Source organism: Triticum urartu, chromosome 4A (assembly GCF_056163025.1).
Source record: "Triticum urartu cultivar PI428250 chromosome 4A, HENAU_Tu73, whole genome shotgun sequence".
In the NCBI taxonomy this organism is placed as follows: Eukaryota; Viridiplantae; Streptophyta; class Magnoliopsida; order Poales; family Poaceae; genus Triticum; species Triticum urartu.
In genome coordinates this window covers 15,830,069-15,855,554 of record NC_141876.1, presented here as the reverse complement: position 1 = coordinate 15,855,554, position 25,486 = coordinate 15,830,069, and the positions used below count along the sequence as shown (strand labels likewise).

The 25,486-nt window shown below is 46.1% G+C and overlaps 4 protein-coding genes across 6 annotated transcripts; 1 reads left to right on the top strand and 3 right to left on the bottom strand.

Annotated features, from left to right (window-relative positions):
- The first annotated feature begins 10,024 nt into the window (after window positions 1–10,024).
- On the top strand, window positions 10,025–12,368 carry LOC125550275 (uncharacterized). Of its 2 annotated transcripts, XM_048713236.2 has the most exons (5): window positions 10,035–10,583; window positions 10,895–11,028; window positions 11,579–11,726; window positions 11,853–11,959; window positions 12,054–12,368. In XM_048713236.2, the coding sequence occupies exons 1-5, from the start codon at window positions 10,271–10,273 to the stop codon at window positions 12,093–12,095; spliced, it is 744 nt and encodes a 247-aa protein (XP_048569193.1). In that variant the 5' UTR covers window positions 10,035–10,270; the 3' UTR covers window positions 12,096–12,368. The 2 variants fall into 2 exon arrangements, with proteins under 2 accessions (XP_087373644.1, XP_048569193.1); XM_087517518.1 differs by having other exon boundaries at window positions 10,025–10,583; window positions 11,579–11,959.
- LOC125550273 (glucosamine inositolphosphorylceramide transferase 1) lies at window positions 12,275–15,393 on the bottom strand. Of its 2 annotated transcripts, XR_007301559.2 has the most exons (5): window positions 15,099–15,393; window positions 14,877–15,005; window positions 14,548–14,715; window positions 12,653–14,446; window positions 12,275–12,441 (listed from the first exon to the last, which is right to left on the bottom strand). XR_007301559.2 is itself a non-coding variant. In XM_048713234.2 (4 exons), the coding sequence occupies exons 1-4, from the start codon at window positions 15,330–15,332 to the stop codon at window positions 12,767–12,769; spliced, it is 2,211 nt and encodes a 736-aa protein (XP_048569191.1). In that variant the 5' UTR covers window positions 15,333–15,393; the 3' UTR covers window positions 12,480–12,766. The 2 variants fall into 2 exon arrangements, 1 of the variants encoding a protein (XP_048569191.1); XM_048713234.2 differs by lacking the exon at window positions 12,275–12,441 and having other exon boundaries at window positions 12,480–14,446.
- A 471-nt stretch (window positions 15,394–15,864) lies between these two features.
- On the bottom strand, window positions 15,865–21,289 carry MGT10 (magnesium (Mg) transporter 10). The gene is made up of 13 exons (XM_048713235.2): window positions 20,829–21,289; window positions 20,263–20,335; window positions 19,952–20,022; window positions 19,443–19,528; window positions 19,252–19,342; window positions 18,594–18,662; window positions 17,730–17,810; window positions 17,483–17,648; window positions 17,060–17,105; window positions 16,896–16,976; window positions 16,571–16,653; window positions 16,399–16,442; window positions 15,865–16,270 (listed from the first exon to the last, which is right to left on the bottom strand). Exons 1-13 carry the CDS (start codon window positions 21,186–21,188, stop codon window positions 16,175–16,177), a joined length of 1,347 nt encoding a protein of 448 aa, XP_048569192.1. The 5' UTR covers window positions 21,189–21,289; the 3' UTR covers window positions 15,865–16,174.
- A 2,310-nt stretch (window positions 21,290–23,599) lies between these two features.
- LOC125550271 (uncharacterized) lies at window positions 23,600–25,305 on the bottom strand. The gene is made up of 4 exons (XM_048713232.2): window positions 25,072–25,305; window positions 24,861–24,984; window positions 24,448–24,515; window positions 23,600–23,966 (listed from the first exon to the last, which is right to left on the bottom strand). Exons 1-4 carry the CDS (start codon window positions 25,246–25,248, stop codon window positions 23,844–23,846), a joined length of 492 nt encoding a protein of 163 aa, XP_048569189.1. The 5' UTR covers window positions 25,249–25,305; the 3' UTR covers window positions 23,600–23,843.
- Window positions 25,306–25,486: the final 181 nt, after the last annotated feature.

Here is a 25,486-nt window from a genome sequence, read left to right as displayed (position 1 = left end):
GCATGGATGATACGATGTCTCAGCAGCTAACGTCAAGGAAAGATGGCGGGTCTGGGAAAATCGTGTACATGGGGCATCGAAGATGGCTCGAACAGGACGACCCGTGGAGAAACCGTGGAGATCTATTCAATGGTCACGCTGAGCATCGAGGACCTCCACGTAAGCGGAGCGGTGCCGAAATCGATGAGCTGTTGAAAAACTGGAAGGAGTGCCCCGCGCCGGGAAAGACGATGAGAAAGGCGCCGGAGCCGCTGCTGAAGGTATGGAAGACGAGGTCTGTGTTCTGGGACTTGGAGTACTGGCACAAACTCGATACACCTCATTGCCTTGATCAAATGCATATCTGTAAGAATGTCCTTGAGAGCTTGCTCGCAACACTGATGAACATGCCGGATAAGACCAAGGATGGGCCGAAGGCAAGAAAAGACTTGCAAGATTTGAAAATCAGGGAAGATCTGCACATGCCGCCCCGTAAAATGTCGGACGAGACAGAGACGGAGACAGAGGCACGGGAGAAGAAGGGCAAGAAAATAAAGAATGAGGATTATTGCCCCCCTTCTTGCTTCACCTTAAGTCAGGCTGAGATCAATCAATTCTAAGTGCCTTACCAGAGTCAAAGTTAGTTCCGGTTACTGTGGCAAGATAAGTAGATATCTAGACACGGACAAGAAAAGGTTCAGCGGGATGAAGTCTCATGACTGTCATGTGATGATGACGCAGATATTACCTGTTGCCCTTAGAGGGATAATGGACAAGCACGTCCGTGACACACTTATTGGTCTCTGCAACTTTTTTGACGTCATCTCTCGAAAGTCGATCAGTGTGAAGCAGCTCCGAAGGCTACAGGAAGAGATCGTTGTGATACTGAATGAGCTTGAGATGTACTTCCCGCCCGCGTTCTTTAACGTGATGGTGCATCTCTGTGTCCATATTGTGGATGACATAATAGACCTGGGGCCGTCATTCCTGCACAACATGATGCCGTTTGAGAGGATGAATGGGATCATCAAAGGATTCGTTCGTAACATGTCCCGTCCGGATGGAAGCATCGTCCAGGGCTATTTGACACAAGAGTGCATCTCTTTCTGTGAGAATTTTCTATATGGCGCAGACCAGCCGCCTGGTGTTAGTGTTGGTTTGCCCGTTAACAAGCACGATGGGAGGCTCGAAGGAGAAGGTCACTGCAACGGTCGCAGGGAACTACACGTGGCATACTCAAATCGACGCAACGACTTTGACAGAGCAAACTTGGTAGTGCTACAACACCTAGACGAGGTAGATCCTTTCGTGGCACTGCACAAAGAAATTATCGCAAAGAAGTATCGTGACCGGGGGGTATGCAGGAAGGACGCCGAAGTTACTAGAGAGCACAACTCCACTTTCCTGCATTGGTTCAAAGAGCATATTATTGCTAATCCCCCGGAGGAGGGCTCTAAGGACGGATTGCTCATATACGCCTTAGCACATGGCCCCTCGCCCAACCTCGTAACCTATCAGGCATATGATATCAACGGATACACGTTCTACACGAAGGCCAAAGATACGGACAGTGATGAATATCAGAACTCAGGGGTGACGATGGAATGCATGACCGGCAGGGACAACGGCGCAACTGAATGATTTTATGGAAGGGTCGAGGAGATCTGGGAGCTTGACTACTCTGGACTGCACAACACGACGATGTTCCGTGTCAGATGGGCTAAGAATGTCGAAAGAGAAAGCCGGATTTTCACTACCATGACTATACCCGACGCCAAGAGCGCTACCGTGAACGCTATCACAAAAAACGAGCCATGGGTACAAGCTAAGCACGTGACACAATGCTTCTTCATAACCGACCCATGCAATCCCAGTCGTGTTGTCGTGAGGAAAGGCAAAAGAAACATCATTGGAATGGATGGAGTCGCCAACGAGGAAGACTATGATCAGTACGGCAACCCAATGAGGGAAGATGACGATGATGATGAAGTATACGTCAAAAGAAGAACCAATACTACATTACCAAAGAAAAATCGTACTCCATGGAAAAGGCAAAGTCACAATGAGGGGCTCAATTATTCTTCGACGAACAAGAAGGGAAACAAGCTGACTCAAAAACGAAAACGTCAGCGCTGAGGAATCGGTCAAATGATGTAATATATATACGTTCCTATTTTGTATACACACTTAATTAGCCAATATTATGCATGGGTCCAATGATGTAATATATATATGTTCCTATTTTGTATACACACTTAGCCATTATTATGCAAGGGTCCAATGATGTAATATATATGTTCCTATTATGCTGAGGAAAAGAAAAAAGGGAAACTGGTTATAGCAGTAGCGCTTTAGTGAAAAAGAGCTACAGCTAGTCAAGATAGCAGTAGCGGTTTCTGCAGAAAATTGCTATAGCTGCTCGTAATAGTAGTAGCGCGTTTCGTGAAAACGCGCTACTGCTACGTCCACTTAACCCAAAATTCTCCCTCTCCCTGCTTCATCCCGCCTCTTTTCCCCCAAATCCCCACTCTCTCTTCCCCGACCCCGTCGCACCGCCGCGCCCGCCCCCGACCTCGGCGCGCTCGCCCCCAACCCCGCCGCCCCCGACCCCGCCGCGCCCGACCCCGGCGCGCTCGCCCCCGACCCCGCCGCCCCCGACCCAGGCGCGCTCGCCCCCGGCGCCGGCGCTCGCCCCCGACCCGTCGGCCCTCGCCTCCCTCCTCTGCTTCCTCCCCTCCCAACCTCGGCCGTCGTCGGGCCTGCCTCCTCACCTTGCACCCTCTGTAAACCACCCCCCATCTCTCTCTCTGCTAGCTAGGGTTAATTTACTTAGGTTTTAGTTATGTTAATTAGGTTATCTATTTAGTTATGAATTTAGATAGGTTCCAAATTTGCTGAATTTATATGCAAATTTGAACTGGACATGTGATATGTGGATATGTCATGTTTTGGACATGTCATGTTTTGGTAAATGATCCGAGTTGCCTATGTTACGCCGGAATGTTGATTCATTTCCGTTCCGGTCAATTTCAGGCGCTCGATATGTCCATTTTTTAGCAAAGGTCATGCCGAAATTGTCCTCGTGCCTTATCATCCAAAGTAAGTCAGTTTCGAACAACCCTTTCATACATTTCAATCATTCCTTCTCTCTCTATGGGGAATAATTTGAGGTGTCTTTTCCCCGCGGCAACGGGCGCGCCGTCCTTATCGTTCTTTATCCGCAAGTCTCCCACGCCGTGTATTTTGACCCTTCCAGAGACTACGAGAAAAAAAGACTACACCCACATAATGAATATTCTAGATGATGCTCTCCAAGGCTTCAGCTTTAGAGGTGGCCACATGCAGATCAGGAAACAAAGGAACAAGAAGATGGGTTTCGCGCATAAAACTAACTTCTCCTGCATCCAAGTCCCAAAACCAAGCAAGAAGGATGGATTCTACATCCTCCATCTCATGATTCAGTTCAACACGGATCACCAAAAGCTTCGCATGAGAAGCAGAAATGATGATCATATCCACAAGTGGCTAGAATCTCATGGAGAAGCGGATTATAAACTTAGAGATGACTTCTTTCGCATCCAAAGCGACATTGCGACGATCATCATGAAAGAAGTCGTCGATGAGAAGGGGATGTTCCACCACGGCCCTATATCGCGAGCTGATGTACGAACTCGCATAGACATGCAACGTCTAGACCTCACGCCGTTCAAGAAGCTAGGGTCCATCCTCGATGATATGGAAGGATGGAACTTCTAGTGATTTATGATGCCGATGATGATGATATGTGTCGGTTGAACTTGTATACTATTTGTAGCGATGCAACTTTGTGATGTCCACGATCCCTAGTTGCATCTAGTTGCTAACCCTTTCTTTTTCGGTGTTCTCTAGTATATTTTGTTGCATATATATGAGTGTACATCCTCTTCATGAACAAGCATCTCTAACAGGTACCTAGTTTCTTGATGGCGAGATGGAACTGTTATGTCGTGTACAAAGGGAAGGTTCTGGGGGTGTACAACGAGTGGCATGAGTGTCAGGCGCAAGTTAATGGGTTCTCGGACGCCAGCCATAAAGGCTTCAAAAGCAGACAAGAAGGAGAAGCTAGTTACTTGAGGTTCACGCTAGCGCGAGAGAGGACTCGTAACCGCCATCTCATGTACTGCATAGTTCCGCTCTCACTCATAGTGATAGCTCTTCTCGCGTATACCTTTGTTTAGATGGATAACATTGTAGTTGCAAGTATTCGAGACTTGCATGTATCGCTATTTTCGAGATGATGACAAGATACCACTTTGTGTTGGATGATGATTATGACGAGACTATTTGTATGTATATGCTATGATTACATTTGTGGTCTCGCAGGCATTTGTATGTGTATCATGATGAAATTTGTATGTGCTAAAGATTCTTCTATAAAGCCTGTTCAAATACAAAACAAATATGCCGAAAAAAAACAAAAAAACTACTAAAATTAGCAGTAGCGAGTGGAGAAAAGTTAGCAGCAGCGCGGTTGTAGCAGTAGCGCGCGCAGGGGAAGCGCGCTATAGCTATTAGCAGCAGCGAGGTTCCTTTAAGCGTGCTGCTGCAACACTTGTGTAGCAGTAGCGCGGGTGGACCAGCGTTACTGCTATACGTTAGCTGTAGCGTCTTATTAGTAGCGCCGGCCCCCGCGCTACTAAAAGGCCGAAAACCCGTGCTGCTGCTAGGCTTTTCCCTAGTAGTGTTACGTTGTGACGTTTGGTACACCCAAAGCACTCCTACGGTATCCGGGAGTTGCACAATCTCATGGTCTAAGGAAATGATACTTGACACTTAGAAAAGCTCTACCAGACGAACTACACGATCTTGTGCTATGATTAGGATTGGGTCTTGTCCATCACATCATTCTCCTAATGATGTGATCCCGTTATCAATGACATCCAATGTCCATGGTCAGGAAACCGTAACCATCTATTGATCAACGAGCTAGTCAACTAGAGGCTCACTAGGGACATGTTGTGGTCTATGTATTCACACATGTATTACGATTTCCGGATAACACAATTATAGCATGAACAATAGACAATTATCATGAACAGGGAAATATAATAATAACCATTTTATTATTGCCTCTAGGGCATATTTCCAACAAGGTGGTTATCTAGTTGGTATGTGCTGGCGGATGTCGATGGCGGCTTTGTTCTTGAGGACTGTGTGGTGGTGTCGACCTATCTCATCATGTCTATTTGTTTCACATTCCTTTCCTGAATGCGCGTTTTGATATGACCGTGTGTAATTTATTTATGATGGTCGCTGCTAACAAAACAAAGTCTACACCTATGGTCGAATATGCTACTGGTATTGTTCAAGATAAAGCTCTAATTGTTGTTGATCATGAAACTACATGTGGGCTGACTAGGGGAGCAATCATGGAGTTGATACGGTGGACTAGTATGAAGCAAAGTGATGCATGCGTTCTTGCATGGAAGGTCTTTTCTTGGAGTTGCAAAAAAGGAAAGAGATCATGTATGTTTGGTAACTACAAATACAAGGCACGATGATGTATATTATATTTGTTCCTGCCATGCAAGAAGGCATACAAGATAGATACGGGCAGGAGACTTAATGCATGGAGTTGTTTATCTCTATAGGATGTAGGATGGGGCCCACCAGAAAGAAAGATGGTGTACAGGGTTAAACTAGCTAGAAAATCCAATCTGAGATGTAAAAAGATTGGGCTCTTATATTTTATACTAGTTTATTTTCTTTCCAAAGTTGAGTGCGTGCGTGAGGGGTTTAGGCCAGGTTCAAGTCAGTTATTTAAAGCCATTGTGCATGGATGTAAAAGGCAGGTTATATTTTTATGAAATAGACACGATGTGTTTTTAGGGTAGACACCCGTATCAAGTTTTGGAGGGATGTTTAGAAAACCTCTGTGTTGCGATTTCTCTTCGTGGAAATTGTTTTGCACGTGAGTACCTTCGTCGAGATTGGTTTTCTCATGCTGGGCCGCAAGGTTCAAACCCTCTACATCGTGTACATCGCGTGCGCGGGCGAGATGTTACTGCTATTGGTGGTGGAGTGTCGTGAAAGGTCTGGCCGCAATGACGGATCAGATCTTGCCATGAGGTTCGGTCTATATCAGGTGGTATCAGAGCATCAGGTTGTTCACGACACTATGGAGAAGATGGTGAGGGCATCGTCATTCAGTAAGTTAAGCTATGGATTTCAGTTGGAGGAGGAAGGCCGTTGGACCGGGCTTTTTCACACGCGTGTGGTGGTGAGAGAGAGATCATGTGCCATGACGATCGATCACATGAATTTGATCAACGCTGCAAGCATCGAGATGGTGGAGAAGCTGAATCTACCAATGACACCACGTCCACAACCATACTTGTTTCGTTGGGGCCAAGAAGAGCTCACTGTCACGCAGCAAACCAAGGTACCGTTTTTGTTGGGAAATTATTTTTGTGAGGTTTTGTGCGATGTGATTCCGGCACCGATGGTTTCGTGTCACTTGTTGCTGGGCAAGCCATGGTACAAAGAGCACGATGTTGTGTATGATGGTCAAACACACAGATATACCATTAAGAAGGGTAAGAAGTGCATGCTCGTGCCCATGGGTGAGGAGCGTTATATTGCTTGGAGGAAAGAACATCAGGAAAAGATTAAAGAGGAGGGAGAAGCAACGAAGAAGAAGGTTCAAGCTGGTAAAATTTCTACAATCATGGTGCAGTCTATAGATAAGAATTTTGCTGAACAAATCGACTCGAAACCGAGGACGGTTTCGTTGCAAGGGGGAGAGGATGATATGACCGTGTGTAATTTATTTATGATGGTCGCTGCTAACAAAACAAAGTCTACACCTATGGTCGAATATGCTACTGGTATTGTTCAAGATAAAGCTCTAATTGTTGTTGATCATGAAACTACACGTGGGCTGACTAGGGGAGCAAGCATGGAGTTGATACGATGGACTAGTATGAAGCAAAGTGATGCATGCGTTCTTGCATGGAAGGTCTTTTTTTGGAGTTGCAAAAAAGGAAAGAGATCATGTATGTTTGGTAACTACAAATACAAGGCACGGCGATGTATATTATATTTGTTCCTGCCATGCAAGAAGGCTTACAAGATAGATATGGGCAGGAGACTTAATGCATGGAGTTGTTTATCTCTACAGGATGTAGGATGGGGCCCACCAGAAAGAAAGATGGCGTACAGGGTTAAACTAGCTAGAAAATCCAATTGAGATGTAAAAAGATTGGACTCTTATATTTTATACTAGTTTATTTTCTTTCCAAAGTTGAGTGCGTGCGTGAGGGGTTTAGGCCAGGTTCAAGTCAGTTATTTAAAGCCATTGTGCATGGATGTAAAAGGCAGGTTATATTTTTATGAAATAGACACGATGTGTTTTTAGGGTAGACACCCGTATCAAGTTTTGGAGGGATCTTTAGAAAACCTCTGTGTTGCGATTTCTCTTCGTGGAAATTGTTTTGCGCGTGAGTACCTTCGTCGAGATTGGTTTTCTCGTGCTGGGCCGCAAGGTTCAAACCCTCTACATCGTGTACATCGCGTGCGCGGGCGAAAGGTTACTGCTATTGGTGGTGGAGTGTCGTGAAAGGTCGGGCCGCAACGACGGATCGGATCTCGCCACGAGGTTCGGTCTATATCACGTTTTCTGCATGGCCATGCCATTGCAATGACAAGTCTCATGTGGTGTAATGTGGATTGTTCATTGTTGATGTCCCTCCCTGATAACCTTGTTGTCATGTGTTCATTCGGGTTATTGCAGAACCACTCCGACTACGGACAGTGCTACGTTCTTTCAATCCGGGACAAGAAGGTTGTAGCCTTTTCGGCGACGAAGACGGTTGTCATTGTACCCAGGTTTTCATCATTCGGGAGTGGACTAGGGCTTACTCCTTTTACTTTGGTGTCTCCCACAAGATCAATGTTGCTTTTTTGGTGATGACTGCTTCGGCGGACGAAGATCTCGACGGATCAAGCTCAAGTTTGTGTTGGCAGTTACTTGTGATGTCTTTGGCATGTGCCATGTCTTGATTGCACCATGTATCTGCCGCATGGGGTTGTTTCTCAGTTTCTTTTAATTTTATGTTGCTTGTAAGTAATTGATCATTGTATCTATGGACGCTTGATCAGTATATCTTTGTAGTTGTTTCTGATGTCTTTGGAAGATGAAATCGCCATAGGGGGGACGCGACAATCGGCTCTCGGCGAGCCAATCCGGAATTTGAGTGCACTGGTGAGCACCGAGGTTGCAGCAGTCGAACCGAAGGAAGGCGGATAGCCAGAGCGATCGGGACATCAAAGCTAGAGGGGGCATCGAAGGAGAACAGGTGCTCCCGAACAAAGCCCTGGAACGCAGCTCTAGGAGCCGTCGAACGAAGATTCTCGGCAAGAGGGCCAAACACTAGAGAGCCAAGGAGGGGCGAGATTGAGCAGTGAAGCCCGGACAATAAAGGACGTGAAAACTGTTGTCGAGACTATACAGCGGAGAACGTGAATATAAATCAAGTGCGCCTTATAGTTTGGAAAGGTGCACATCTTTTCTGAAAATTTGAAAAACAGTTTCCATTTCCAAGTTGATGTGATACGGCGTTCACTATACTTGCTCGATCTTTCATCTTTTGACTATCTACCATACTCGAATTACTTGCGTGCGAACCAACCCTGACCGACGGCGTTGCTCGCTCGCCAGGGTACGATGTAAACGGGATGCCGACGACTTGTGGACTTGTTTACTGGGTGGCAGGCACAGCAACCAAAAAGTGGCTGGATCTTTGGTTGGTACCAAGAGCCGCCCTCTTGAGGTTGACACTGTGCTGCTTCTGTTGTTCAATATTCTTTTTCTTCCAAGTGGTTCGCTTGGACCCTCGAGCTCGAATGGCTACAGCTTTAATTAGGTTCTTTGATTTAACAGGAGTCAGGCTTTGGATCCCCGAAAATGCACATGCAAATTTGTTCTAGTCAACAGTTTACCTAGTATAAATAATTATAATGCACCCTAATAAAATAAAAAGTTAAACTGCGTGCATAGTTTATTTTATACAGTATATAATAAAAACAAAGGTATACTAATGCGCATGTTAGGCTTGGCGCTGGCAGGCAGCGATGCCATCACCACATCTCTGTTGCAGATGCAACCAATAATGCAACGACAGAATAGTACTGAGCTTGAGCTTTGGCACATGCCAAAATATCACCACAGACCTACCCCCATCATACTACTGCGGTAATCAGTCTTTACTTCTAGGACATGCCAACATGTAGTGCAAGAAGTGCAGAGACAATCTATCGGCCACCCAAATTTTACCGCTCTGTCCTGAATGTAAGATGTTTTTGCAGTTTAATTTGGTTAAACTGCAAAGACGTCTTACATTTAGATGCTTCCTCCATTTCTTTTTAGTCATATAAAGTTTGGTCAAAGTCAAACTTTATAGAAGTTTGACTAACTTCATATTAGAAAATATCATCATTTACAATATGAAGTCGATATATTTTCATACTATACAGTTTTTTGGTATTATAGACATTCGTATTTCTTGATGTAAATTTGATCAAACTTTGTGTAGTTTGACTCTGACCAAATTTTATACGTGGGGGTAAAAAGAAACTTATTAGAAGATCCTTTCATTGTACTACTATCTCTTTAGGAACGTTCTCGGACTGGCCATTTAACGAACGAACGGACCCGGCGGTCACCATTTCAAGGGTAAACCCAGCATGAAAACCGCCTGGGGTTTCATTTCGATTGGCCCATGCGTGCCGCACCGCACGTGGAGATATGCCACCACTGACGAACGGACGGTTAGCATATGGATGGAATCGGTTGGCGGAGCCAGAGCGATGACCAAGTACTACCAGCCAGCGGATCCCAGACCTTCCTTCCCGGCGATCCAATCGGCGGCCTACTCAGACCCAGCCCCAGCCCCAGCCCCAGAGAGATCCACTTGGAATAAGATAAGTAAAAAGCGCGCGCACGCATGACAGTCAGTATGTATATATATCTCGCCGTTTCTAGCTAGCTAGGCAGCGACTCTCCACGCCGCCGAAGAGCTCTTTCTCCCCCGACTAGTCTCTCGGCAGCTCGTCTCCCTCCCTCTCCTCGCGCACCCAAGAGGCCATCCATCTTTCCTCCCCCGACCCCATCCCCCTCCTCCTCCTCCTCTCGCACCTTATCTTACTCGTTTAAATACCTTGTCCTTCTCGGGCCTCCAGGAGAGAGAGAGAGAGGAACCAACCAGGAAGAAGGGTAGAGAGAGGGGGTGGGTGGAGAGAGAGGGACAAAAGCATGGCAGTGCGGCCCGGCATTGGCTGCACCAGCAGCAACGTCCTGGCAAGAGGAGGATCGCGGTGTCTGGCAGCGGCGTCCCACGCGCCCTCCTCTTCACCTGTCTTCCTCCTGCACGTCAATGGCGGCGGCGGCAGCAGCAGGCAGGCGCATCTCCTCTCGCGCAAGGCCACCGGCAACGCCGCAGGCCTATTAAGCGAGAGGACGAGGAGACGAGAGCCACGGGCCGTCGTCGTCGCCGCGGCGGCGGCCAATGTCACGCCGGCGTCGCCCCGCGGCGTCAGCGCCAGCGACGTCCTCTGGCCTTCCGCTGGTGAGTCCGTCCGAGTTCTTAAGCTTCGATGCTCTCTCTCCGCTTGGCTGGTGTGTGGTGTGGTGTGGTGTGGTGTTCCCGGATCTTCATGCTCTCTTCCCGGCCGTTCGTGTCAGATAGGTGTTGCCGGATATGGGTTTCCTCTCTTCAATGGCACTTGCCACACAAAGATTTTAACCATTTGAGAGCATCTTTATTTGCAAAGCCATAGAGTTTCATTAGCAGTATTACCAATAATTTTTCATCAGGAATAAGGCCTCCGGTTTGAGATATTGTCCGGTCATGCTCAAGCTGAAATTATGATGATGCAGGCGCCTTCTTGGCGATGGCGGTGCTGGGAAGGATGGACCAAATGATGGCCTTCAAGGGAGTGTCATTGACAATTGCACCACTGGGGGCCGTCTGCGCCGTGCTCTTCACCGCTCCAGACTCACCACCTGCCAAGGTTCCTACCTTACAAGTCAACACCAATTTTTTATTTATATATTTGTATCACACACAGCTACGAACAACCTAGGGCAGATTTACAATGACCTAGTGCATGCACTGATTACCTTCAAAGAAAATCTATGTGCATAATGCATCTAACCGTTTCTTACTAGGGTACATCTCCGAGAGTTGGTAGAATAGTAGTATATTCGTAACTACAGAATGCACAAGAGTGGCTGTAACTCAACATATCAGTTCATGTTAATTTTTGAAACAAAATTTCCAGCCAATGAACTATGCAAATTAATATTCTTCAAGTGCTCCATCCATAAGCTCATAAGCGGTTGGTATCAAGCATATATACTACTAGAACACTATGAACTTTGTTCAAGTCTCAGCCCACTGTGATTGATTTCTCAAGTCATCAACAGACCATAAATTGTGATGATTCCTGAAATTTTTAGTGTAGTAAAAGGCCATGTTATACTAGTTTTTTCATGTGCCTTACAGTGAAAAGAGAGATCTGGATAACCAATACTAACGCTTTCAGGTGGAAATTCTTGCAGAAATATAACATGTTCGTCGCTCAGATTGGTTGTGCGGCCATCGGTGTGCTAGCCCTTTCGTTGTTCGGGCCCGGATGGCTAGCAAGGGGTGCAGCTCTTTCTGCATCCATAGCATTCATGACCATCACAGGCTCTTCGCACCCTCCAGGTAAACCCTCAACAGAAATACTGAATTTGTCTTACTTAACTCTTATTTATATGTGCCTTCTTTTTTTCAGCTACAAAATGCAGCAAAGAAATATTTTGAGCTCACCTCTTTTTATGATAACTGCAGCTGCGAGCTTGCCTCTCCTGTTTATTGATGGTCCGAAGTTTCACCACTTACAACTTTGGTATGCACTTTTCCCTGGGGCTGCCGGCTGCGCCATCCTTTGCTTGATTGTAAGTTAACTGTACATCTCATCTATCCTGAAACTACAGCAGAATTATTAGATTGAGAATCAAAACATTGACCCTTTTACTGCACTTGTTGCAGCAAGAAGTGGTGGTTTACCTGAAGAAGAACTGCAAGTTTTGATTCAAGCGGTGGCTTTTCCTGATTCTTGATGGTTGTTTGATTATTATCAAACCTGTGGCATACATAAGTTGACGAAGCGGCCTTTGGATGAAGTTGATAAATGTAGATTTAGTCTTCTTGGTTCATTTACCAAGGAAAAGTAGTAGGAAAAGAAGCTGATTCTGCTTCATAATTGTTATTGATCATTGGTTCACATCATGAAAATGTGAAGTACATATATACCAATCCGAATGGAGCGTGATATTTCGACACAGAAATACCTCTTTTATCCAATAGTATTCTTCATGCAATACAGCTTGTGACTGCAAATGGCAAATGTAAAACATTTCCAACAACATCTGGTAATCTGAAATGAAAAAACAAACTATTCATTCTGAACCATGGTAGCAGTTGCATGCACACTGACAGTGACAAATTACAGTTTGCAAACCCGATACAACTCTGATTAACAACTGAAAAGGTAAAAAGTGTATCCAGTAATATATACAGGTGGGACCATAGATGCGATAAAATATGTTATCTTTGGAGACGTATAGAAATGGGATAATATACTTAACTGTATGCAAACGGTCACTTCAGTGTTGCACTAATCATCCTGAACTACCAACTTGGAAACTTAGCCAATCAGACTATGCAAATCTCAAGAAAAAGGTATCCAGTTATCTCTGTTACTATACATCCCAGCCATCACCTCGACTGCTAAAGAATCTTTTAGCAGATAAGTTCCCATAGACTTCTGAAAATTTAGCAAGGCATTTGCTCCTAACATGATAATGTGCTTGTGTGTTTCGACTAATGGCTACTCCTGAAAACTTAGACATATCAATTGCCCAAGCTGGCTTTACATACTCCACCGTGCTCATTGAGCTTGCATTTGCAAACAGAAAATTTAGAAGGACATCCTCACAATTGAAGAAACTGTCTACCATCTTCCTTCCTACCTCAGCCTTCTTGCTCCAATACCTCTCAAAGGCCAAGCCATGATCCATGAATGCTGCTCCAGTCAGTACCATGTTATAACCTCCTTGTTGCCGAGCATACCTCTCATTGCGGTATTCCAGTGGAGTACCTTCAGCGAGGCGTGGGTAGTACCCAACAATCCTATTAGGGTGCTCCCTCCATACCTTGAACCCACGCTCTAAGTCGTCACATGCCATCATGATATCATCATCGAGCTCCATAACAGCTCTTGTGTGAATTTTTTCATCTATGTTGAATCTATTGTTCAGAGTGTTCTTATCTTCAACTCTGACCCTGACAGGAACAGCCGACTTCAATTCATTTTGCACTGGCGGGCGACCTTTATTCCAGATAACCACAATCTCCCTCACTGATGCACATTTGGAGTAATGCTCCACAAACATCTTCAGATTCCAAAGACGGGCATCATATGTCATAGTTAACAGCGTGAACTGCGAGTACCTACCCTTGATTGGATATGGCTCTTCAGCACCATTGCCACCATATATGCAGTGAGTTCCAAGACAAGTTAGAAAAATTAAGACTAGTATTACTAGCACAACATAAACCCGTCCCTTCCAAGTTCTGTAGTTGATTCTCCCACCAAGAAGAGAACCCAACTTGTTCAAACTGGAAAACAGCGAGCTTAGCTTATACTTCAGAAAGAACTGCTGCTTTCCATGTAACAAGTCACCCCGTTTCTCAGTATGTGGAACATACCATCTGAGTGGTATCGTGCATCTAATTGCACCAATAAGCCCACCAAGCAGAAGAACTAGTAACAGAGTGACTCCATAAAACATGTACCCTATGGTCAGGCGGTGAACTGAATCGTTTGAGGGCACTCTATCACCATCCATTACCCCAATCCAGAGTTGACTTGATGGAAGCCATTGAACATCAAGGTGATGGGATCGTGCACCGTTCCATGCATTTCGACCCTTGCGGGGCTTGTCAAAGACAAATGGGACCTCAATTTCCTTGTATTCATTTGCTGTTAGGATTTCTACTCTGAACACTTTAATACTATGGCCAGACACACCACCACTCTGTTTGCCTATACGATAGAGATCGCCGTCATAAACGAATGGCCTGCCTCCATTTCTAAAACTCGACCCGTTATCCATGCTACCGATTGTATTATGCCTGTGTGGATTCCAAGGAGCAAGAGGAGAGCTGCTATACCAGATACTGAGCTCTCCATTCTGCTTCGCACCATAAGAACTTAAATCTGACCCAAGGAGCCAATACGAACCCCTGAAATTTATGATGACTGAATCCACAAGTGGCTTCTCCAGAAGGACCTTTTCCAGTGTCCAATTAAGGGGGAAATCTAATGCACGATACAACCGGAGATCTCCGTTCTTGCTACTTTCAGGCATCATATAGACCTGTGGAGCCAATAGGCAAGCAAAGAAGCGCATGTGAGAATGATTACAACATGAACTTGTTGGTTACAAATAAAATAAGCAGCTGCGAGTGGGATATTTGCCTTGCTATTGTAGCTGAACACGTATGGGTAGGAGAGATGCCACTCCTCATCTAGCACCACGCCCAGCTGCTGCCATGTCGCGCCGGCGTCCTTGCTCACGGCAGCGGCAATGTCGCCTTGCGATGTTACGGGGTTCTTCGTCTCGAAAAACATGTAGATGGCATCACCCTGAGGAGAATTTAGCTTCACGTCCATCAGGGCAAGAACAGGAATCGATCATGGTCGTTGTCAAAATTCACATGAAAGATGGCCGGCAGGGTACGAATCACAATTCACAAGTACCACTGCTGATTTCACCTCTCGGTGTCCAGATGTTTGGTAGTTCCAACCTGGAGGAAGAGGAAGGGGCTGGCGACGAAGCTGCTGGGGGACCCGGCCTCCGCCACGTCCGCGCACGTCACCGCCGGGTTCGCGACGGGCCACGCCGCGCCCGCGTCCGCGTCCGCCGAGATTCCCCACTGCACGCACGCGAACCACACGGAAAGCCAAAATTAACGCCACGAGCGACGACGACGACGCGCCTAGGGGGGGAATTGGGGCCGTTGAGGTACGTGTTCGATGGGCTTGAGGGCGAACGGGGAGTCGCCGAGGAAGACGCCGGCGGACCAGGAGCCCTCGGGGTCGGGGCGGCAGCGGCGGGCGTCGGGCGGGCTGGGGAAGCGGGGGGCGAGGGCGCGGGAGAAGGCCGCGGCGACGAGGGCCAGGAGGGCGGCCGCCGCGGAGAGGTAGGCGGCCGGGTGCAGGCGCCGGCGCTGCGCCGCCGGCCGCGGGGACGACGACGACATCGGCGGTTGGAGATGGTATGTAGTACTACTAGGTGGATACGTGTCGCGCGGAGAAGCCGTGCAGCCGCGCGCTTCGGGGGCACTTTGCGCGGAACTGGACGTGACGGTTACGGGAAAAATCCTGCGACGTCGATGGCCGATCCGACGGCTGCCGTGAGCCCGCAGGAACACGCAATCTCGTCTTCCTTTGCCCATCATTTTGTTTTGAGAGAACGTATCATTGAGATTCGAGAGGGAAACGCGTGTCGTCTTTGTATAAAAAAATGGGGAGGTCGAGTCACAAAATCAATGGTGTTCACAATTGTCACTAGATTCACTTTCAAAAATATTTACTCATGTTGTGATTTACTATGTACTAACATAGTAATAATTATCAGTTAAAGACTCCATATATTTTGCGGCGAAGAGAGTACCGCTGTTGCGGGTTTTGGATGATAGGAAAAATAGATTCTGAAAAACATGAGCAGGAAAACGGCAACCATGAGCACGGTAGGAGGAAAAAAAGAAAAACACCGTCAAGGCGGAGCAAAAATGGATTCTGGACATGTTACATGAATTTCCAACATCATCAGTAACATCAATAGAAGTTCCAGATTTTTTCCCTTCTCAGCTCAATAAGGGGATGACATTCCCAGCAAAGTAGCAGAAAAATACTTGCTCCTTGGTATGGCGTGTGTATCAGTATCAGAAAAACACTTTCTCCCAAGTTGGTATGTGTAAGCATCCACCAGCACACCAAAACAATGTCATGTCATGGATCCATACGTGCCTCCAGAAGAGATCAAAACCGCTTTATTTACAGTTCTAGATTTCTAGGTGATTCCGCATATGGTGCATGGTGTCTACAATATCTTCCTATCCTTTAGGTACTTGTACATGATGAAAAACCCGGCTACTGCTCCCACTGCTATTCCACCAGTCGTCGCCCAAAATGCCCACTGCTCCAAAACAAACCAACTGTCAAAAAAGACGGGCATACGCTACATCGGGTACGAATCCAACGGCTAGTGCCGGCACGTGTCTGTCACTGAAAGCGGAATAAAATCTGAGGGGTGCGATGCTATACCGTGTTGTTCTCCAGGTACGATTTGAGGTTCATGCCGAATATCCCTACATGAAGAAACACGGTGATTTAGCCAGGTATAAACAGCATTGTTTAGGAGTGCCATGTAGGAAAATAACCACCTTCTGGTGAATAAGAAAGTACCCAAAGTTGTGAAATGCTCAGATTTGTATACCTGCGATTAATGCTCCTACAGCGACGCAAAATGTTCCGACCTGAAGAAGCAACTCCACTCTGCTTACTTCTAGTCGTCGGGAACTGTGGCAAGGGAAAACGTCATGTCATGGTTTATGAGCAAGTTGGCTACATATATTTAACGGCACCAAAATACGAGATCCTGTAATCCTCAGAATCGTTTGATACATCTGTTGTCAGAGACGTAGGAGCCACCAACTTATACTGGTTAAGTCATTTTATATTGACCTCAACCCAGTTCTTCAAGGCACGACATTCTTGCTTATGCGTAGAACCCAAAACAAACTTAATCAAAATGCACAAACCTTAAGTTCACTGCAATTGAATCTTCCATTTCTCTTGCAGAATCAAGAAGCCTCTCTGCTTGACCATGGCATGATTCACATCTGACAGTAAAAATGCACACCTTAATGAAAATGCAAACCACAAGGAAGCAACATGAAACACAATAATTTGTTGCAGAGCTCACCTTTGAAGGTAATTTTCCAATAGCATCTCAATTTCTTCCTCTTCCTCTGTTGAGATCAAAAGTTGCCAATAAATTCAAGTGAACACCAATTAGGTGACTACTGATGAAATACTCGGAGCCACATAACCAAATTTAAAAAAAAAACATTCCTTCTCAAAACTCCAAGCTGCTCCACATAAACATAACGAAAATACTTTCAGTTGCTTTCATTTCATCTTCATCAGTGGGCCTTCCTTTTCATTTGTTTCATTTCTTCATAAAAATATCACAAATGCATTTGTACTTTGCCAGCTAAAACTACCTCCGTAATCCAAAAAATTAATCTATTGCTTTTCATACGATATTGCCCAAGTAATTAGATGGTAGAGTAACATACTGAAGGAGCAGAAGATGCAAAGTCGTAATGATAAATTTCAGCTGTACCTTCGGCAACTTGCTTTTCTAATGGAACAGAACATTCCATATCATCACTCACTTTATCTAGTGTACAATTTCTCCCCATAATGCATATTCGACGAATTTCATGGGGATCTTCAAGGAGATCGATGAGCATTTGTTTAAGATCACCTGCCCGTGAACCCAGCTCGACCTTGACAGATGAATATAGAAGCAAAATTAAATTAATTTACCAAATGAATCTAGGAGATGATTCTCAGGGCAGCTGTAATACCAATGATTGTTTGCTTAGACGAAGCTGCTCCAAAACATCACCTGTCAACCGATTTGGTAGAACTTCAAGCAATGTAGCCACCTGAGATGAAATCCCAGATACCCAGAACAATGTTAACTATCTTTTTTAGGTATTACAATAGGATGCATTTGTCATAAATGCAGCTGCTTGATTGACGGTCTCTGATCAATTTGCGTCATATTAAACCATCACAACGTGAGGAGTAGTGGCTTTGCTTCAGTCCATAGGGAATAAAAGGAAAACTTATCCTAAGGTGTTTCACTACTTTCCATTCCACCATAACAAGATCGCCAGTTCATCACAATGAAACTGCAGAGCCAGCATGGCAAGGCTCTTCCCTACTGTTTGGGTGTAAAATAAGATGCAGAGTCAGCGACCTGACCACAGATACGGTATTAAGTTCAAACAGGGCCCCAGTGAGCAACATAGCACTTGTCCTATCTCAGCTTGCTGGCAATTTACAAAAGAATACTTAGTACTATGGTCAGGCAACTAGACGGCTGAAACTGATTGCTAGCAAGTAGCAGTCATCCGGCGAGTTCAGTTGGCAGAGGTATTATAGGGAGGAGGATTTGCACCGGAGTTGGACACTTGTAAGAGACCAAAAGGCTCTCAGGTGTTAAGGCACGGCATGAAATTGTGTAAGCTAAACTAGGAAATAGGGAAAGGGAACAACAGTCCAGAAGTGATCGAAGTTATCTATTGAGGAACAGACTACAGATTACCCTTAAAATGAATGTGCGCCAAGAAAGCGAACAACATCGTATATGGTTCTGTACAAGCATATCAACTGATGTGAAGACCATAGACACCTTAAGGAGACATGACTTTTCAGGTACTCACACGAGGTTCAACATGCATTAATCTTCGTTCCAGCCTTTGTATTCTAGAAAGCAATGCAGCTTCAACAACCTGAACATAATGAAAACACAATGAAAGATTATATCATCTCGCTCCAATGTCTGACAGACCGGTACTCCCAAATTCTGTGAAAAATGCAAGCATGGCATGAAATATTGTCAAATTCAAATGGAAAGGCCACAATAGATCATGTCTTATTACCACTTTATTAACTGAACTGAATGTAAGAAGATTAAACGGGTACACTACAACCATAAAGAATTTAGGAAACCATGGATGATATCCGTATAGTTATTCTTCAAGATTCGACTTACTGGATAAGGGGACTCAGGATGAACAATCAACTTGTAACGATGCTATGCTACTTTTAAATTAAAAATACTTAACTGTTCGACATGATTCATTGGGAAAAATATGATATAGATATGAACAGAAATAAGCAGCTCTTTTACGAATGCTGAGGCTCCCAAATACTGGGTGAGTTCAAATCAGTAAACCTCAAGAGACAGAAAACTTCCCAAGTTTCTATTTTCTAAGGATATAGGTAGTGAAGAAAACATATAGCCAAGGCAACACGTTGTCAAATTAACACCATTTAGACTGCAAATGCAGATGAATATAGTATCTATATATTTATTACCTCAAGTTGAAAAGGCATTGCAGGCCCACCATTGATGTTCCTTGGATTTAACCGAGGTCGTAATAGCTCTAAAAAGACCTTTCCTCCTGGGCTACTCATGTTAGAGAAAATAACTGATAAGTTTGTAGCACAAACGATGACAAGTTCACCAATGCCAGTAGGTCTTTTTCTGAACAAACATACAAACTGACCTGTTATAATTGAATATAAGGACACGTTCATGCATAGCAATTGCTCGCAAGGAACCAAGGTTGAGTAATATGGCCTGTTCACGTACCTACAATAAATGGTGAAACACGAGTTTACATGCTACATATAAACCGTCATATAGCCATCTTTTATACAAAGCAATCAAGTAGTGCCTATTAGCATTTAATCAGTCATAGTGAAGGTTCCTGAAACATATAACTAAGCACAACTTCAGCTGATGTTATGAGTCTGACAGAAATTGCAGTGAACTTAACTTTATTTTCTTATTTTCCAATCTGTTAAAGTACATGTATTTGTGAAATCCATGATCTACTATAAAGACACCAGGTGGTTTTGACTTTTGGAGAAAAGGAAACAATTATGCTGTCTTAGGAGTAGGTCGTCTGTCGCCCGGCATCTATTGTTTTTACAACTGAAAAGATGCAGAGGACAAGAATACAGCAAACAGAGGGAGACCTATATAGTTAAATATTGGAAAGTTTCCTGTTACCAGCAGGGAAGGCATTGAATTCATTAGCCATAGTGACGGGTCAACGCTTCTTGTATCTCGTAGGCGGAGGCCTGGCAGCACAAGAGTAAAATGAGATCACGTGCAAGCACTTAAAAACAACAAAGAAGAATGTTAAGCATCCGTATCAAGAATATTTTACAATTATAACCAGCCAAAATCAAAGTAATGTGTAGTAGTGGTATATGGAGTTTATGCAATCATATGGAGAGTTCGAGCAAGTATGATTGGTGAACATGATGAAGTTAATGCGTTGTAGTACAGAGCATTGGAAACACACTGATTTTACATACCACTTGATTTCAGTAGCTGCCGGCGGCTTATTTTTTCGGTAGACACGCTTCCATTAGCTTTCACTTCTACCACCTGAGTAGAGTTTCGATGGTGAGGTGGGGTTTAGTTTGCATCTTGCATGATGGTAAGCTCCAAACCTTGTATTGTGCATACCCCATCCCAAGCCCACCCACCCTTTCGGAAAACATGTCATCAAACTAGCATACCAACTCTTGATTTGAACTATAGGAGAACAAAAGTACACACTGCTCCTTCATATTTTTCGGTCACGACACGCAATGACACGCTTTTGATGCGTGCTCAAGAAAAAATATTTGTGGTCAGAAATTCAGAATGACCAAATTACTGTATTTCCTTCTAGACTAGAGGCACGGAATGCTTGTTTTTACAGACTGTGGCAGTCTGAAACACTTTCAGAACAATTTTGCAGGAAGAGGGCATGGAGGTAGTGTTTCAGAGCAGATGTGGGCATTCCTGGTGGATGATGATGATTTTCATGTGGCAATGGCAATGTGTGATTGCAACAATTCAATTTCTGGCCGGCCGGAGTTGGCCGGGGACCTACCTCGTAGACGGGCTCCCTGATGCCAAGCGAGATGTAGTCGGCGGCGAACCGCCCGGAGCCCCTCGCCGCCCCCGCGCCCTCCGCCTCCCGAGCCCCGTCGTCCTCGCCCGCCTCCCTCCCTCCCACATCCTCCTCCTCGTCCTCCTCATCCACCTCCTCCTCCTTGGCCGCGGCCCGCCCGTCGCCCCCCTCCGCGGCCCGCGGGAGCGCCTCTCCCCTCCGCGCGGCGGCGGAGAGGCCTAGCTGCGGGAGCGGCAGCCTCCGCAGGCGGCAGACGAGCTGGAGCTGGAGCGGCAGCGGGAGGAGGTGGCGGACGGCGGCCTGCGGCGGGCGCGGGCAGGAGGCGGGCACGGACGCCATGGGCGCGCGCTCCGCGGGGGCATGAAGCGCACCCGCCCCGTGTTTTTTTGGGCCGGCTCGGAGGGCGACGGCAATGGCGAGGTGGAGGGCGGAGGGGGAGGCGGGAAGAGGGAAATGCTATCCAGTGGTTGGGCTGGTGGCTGTCCGGCCTCCCGCGGAGGGGCATCCGGGCCGTCCGACGCCCGATCCGACGGCGCAGGCGGGTCGGGGGCTGGCGATTGCTCCTTTGTCGTCCGCACGTACCAACTGGCCGGCGGGGCCTCCGGGGAGTGAGTTGGTGAGCTCATTCCACGGCTTGTCGACAGCTGGTGGTCCCGTCGCCGTCGCCGTCACGTCGTCACCGAGCTATCCTTCTTCTTCTTCTCCGGCGACAGCGAGCGCGGGAGAGGGAAATGTGGTAGAGAAATCCCGTCGGCCGTATACGCGCCCGCGAAGACGACTGTTGATGCGCGCGCGCGTCGTTTGTGTTCGGGACGTTCAACCAGGGCTACAACAAATGGTGGCCTTATCCAGGTGGCTTTTTTTTTGTCTGATTTGATTGATACAGGCGTTTTCTCAAATATGAATATCGGATATTTCGGATTGTTCACTTCCACTTTCCACCTTAGCTGAGACTGTCGTTTAGTTTAGCCTTTCCTTGATGCACTGATGCCCCGGCTGTCAGATGTGTCATTTTTTTTACTTTTCCAGGGCATGGTTGAGTTAGACAAGCGTAAAAACAACAACTAGAGCAACACCCTGTGGTTTCTTAATAAGATGGAAGGTGTGAAATCCGGGATGGTTAGGAGGCTTCGATGTGCTCCGACCACTCGGCTACTGGCATAGGCAAGCTTGGGTTCCGCAAAACATAGTATATTACTTCAAAATATACTAGAAGTATCAAGCTATCCTTGTTGAAAATATGCACAGGAGACAATAATAAGATATTATTATGATATTTTTCATTTTCGTAATTAAGTTTATATTTATGTGTTATAGTTGCATTGGTTCTTTATGAATTACTGAGAGATTACATCGTTAGTATGTTGTCGGTATTTTCATATAAAGTATTATGTTGTCGTTATTATTTAGGTTCCTCCCTGGCAGCCTACAAGACACACAAAGTTGTGTAGAACCTTCATGTGAATATCCCAATAGTTATCGTCCCAACAAAGAGCGGAGGAGAATATTGATTGTGGCGTTTCGATCACACTCAATGTGTTATAAAGTCTTGTGTGAAGTAACTGTTCAAAAATTTGCAAGTGCCACTATTGAAGGTAGACGAACCAGAAGCCGGGTTGATCCAATCACATAACACAAGAGGAGCCCGCCTGTATTTCGTCTTCGAGGAGGACTGATTCCAAAACTTCAGACAAGTTCGGAGGAGCTACTGACGATACATTATACCGGGGAGGATAGTCATCATCTTGGCATGCAAGCCAAGGTTCCTTTGGTCAACTCTGAGTCGGGGTCGATTAGGAAATCTGTAAAGCCTACCGCTAAGTAGATCGAGGATCATCTGACTTATCATCAACACCTCGGTAGCTATTACCACATCCTATCTGTAACACCCCTCACACGAGGCGTTTTTACCATTAATCAAAAGCAAAGCAAGAGATAGGGTGTTACCTCAAGCCATGACGGCCCGAACCTAGGTAAAAACCTCGTGTGTGATCCCTTCTGGTACATCCAGTCGTGCTCTCCACCCTACCGAGGACACTGGCGGTTTTCGATACCATCACCTTAGAGGTATGGTCTTCTATCAGACATGCGGCCTCGTGGTTGGTGTGGAAGACAAAGCAGCGGCTCCGAATCATGTAGTAGGGTGTCGACTCTAGTTGCCTGGGTGATAGAGTCATCAGCTCATCTGGTACACAACCTCGAGGCCGGTGCGTGTGTTCTTGAGGTTTGTATGCCAGAGCGGTAGCTCTGGGTCGTTTGATAGGGTGTCATATCCAGTTGCTTGGGCGGCAAAGTAGTCAGTTCGCTTGGGGCGCAACCTCGGGGCTGGCGTGTGTGTGGGTATGTATTAGTTTTTGGCCAATTTTCCTTTTATAAACAGGTCAATTATCTTCTTGTTCTTATATGAAAAAAGGGAGAGCTCCTGCCAGTTGCTAAAAAAATGTTTGCTTCAGACTTACAGTCAAAATCTAGTATTAATTGAAATAGTTTTTGCAAGAGTCTTATAGATTAGTTTGCTAAATATTAATGAAACGATTGGGTCTGACAACAAAAATATTTCCAGGGACGCCCGATTTGATACTAGGTTTCTTTTCCCAAATTACTGATCTCATAAGTGTAGTGAACTCAAACCATAACGTGTTCACCAAATTGATGCAACCAGGGCGAATCCTGATGCATGAGACATTAAGTTAAGTCATCAACAGAACCACTAGCGGCGGCCCAACACGACTACACGAGACTGCAGGAGATGTCACGAATCAGTCGCATGAAAATGTTGAGAGATTCCAGTCAAATTTCTCGCTGTTGGAATTTGGACGTGCTCCTACGTTCATCTGAGATAACCCTAAAACAATTCGAAGCACCAAAAGGGCCTCTCTGAGTTACCAGCGGGCGATCTACAACAAGGTAACGAGCACGGGTACAGAGTGGCAGCAATGCTAAGAGTGCTACACTGACACGAATCATCAGGAGGGAGCAAGGAGTTAAGAGTGCTCATGACGGTGAGCCGACACCATAGGCATCGGCCTCGTAGAAGAAGTTGTAAGCCTCAGCGACTTCCATGTACCACATCGCTTCACGGTCCGGCTGCGTCGAGAGATCCACTATCTTGTGCACCTGCGACGATCAAATCCAGGAGGTAAGAGATGTATCTGACAGCATGCACCGTGATGCAAGATATAACGGCTTCTCTGTGAAATCTCAGGTGTGGTAAGCACTGAGCATACAAACAGTAAGCAACTGCTGAAGTGTGCACTTAAGACAAAAACTGTAATTTTTGGCCCAAAATCATGAGTGTTGTTGAAGTTAAAAGGATGAACGCCTCGTCCACTCCCACGAGTGAGACTACTAAACTGTACATGAGTACTAGTGTACTACGAGCAGACATTACTATTATTCTTTCTATTTGCATAATCATTAGACAGGCAGCCTGGAACTCCAGGTGTTGGCTCAAGTATTCAAATGGTTTCAAAACTGAACTTCACCTCAAACAATATAGAAAGCACCAACAGAAAACCTCAAAATTTCAGTATATGGATACAGATATGAATGTAAGCAGACAAGGATGGGCAAAGAGTGTAAGGGAGGGAGATGGAACCTTGACCGCTGGCAGATTTTCGGTAGACTCTGGCGCAATATATGCCCCAATAATCAGCACATACATCCCTACAGCATAAGATAGGGCCGTCAGTAAACAAATCATGAACTAGCCTGAAAAAGAAGCAGAGCACGAACAGAGTAAAAGCATTGCAAAATGCAAACAATAAAAATACTACTGTATGTACCACTTTGCCAGGTCTGATAATTAATTTAACTCATGGGGCATCTTGTCTTGTGGTAATTTCTAGGTTTTCCACACTTATTTTTGCAAGCAGTTTCGCATCAACAGCACTACAGCAGCAAAACAACACGTGCAATTTGATTATGTCGCACAGGCAAAGTTGATCTTCAGAAACAACATATCTAAGAAACGGAGCATAAGCAGAGGGGATCGAAGAAGGTTGGGAGAACCTGGGCGCCAGGGCTGGCCCTTGGCATCCTCGGACCGGAGCATGAACTCGGTGACGCAGGAGCCGTCATCCACGAACAGGCTCCCGTTGTCGCCGGTGCTGTAGTCCACGCGCACGATCACGCCCTGCCTGCCGCTGCAAGTCGTCAGGGCTCCGAGCAGGGGAACGGGGAATGGCGGGGAGAAGATGTGGGATGGGTCGGGGTCGGGGACCTGGATCCAGGCGCGCTGGAAGCGGATGCCGAAGAGCATCTGCGCCGGGGAGGAGTCCTCGGAGGAGGGGGCCGTGGTGGAGCCCGCCAGCTGCGAGGCCAACAGCTTCAGCGCCGCCAGCGAGTAGTCCATCGCCGTCCGGCCGCCGCCGCCGCCGCCGCGGGGGCGCCCCTCCATTTTACTCGCGGTTGCGATTCGTGCTGGTCGCAGTTGCGCGGATGTTCTTTTTTTTTAGGCAAGGTAGGGTAGGGCTCCACATCCATACACGATACGCGGGCTTCCAAACTGGGCTCAGACGGTGAAAGGCCCAAACATCTGAATTCTCGCTATCATTTGACCATTTTTTCCTCCGCTGATTAACTTAACATCTCACGGTCCCGATATCTCTCGGGAGTGCCCTTGTTACACGCTAAAA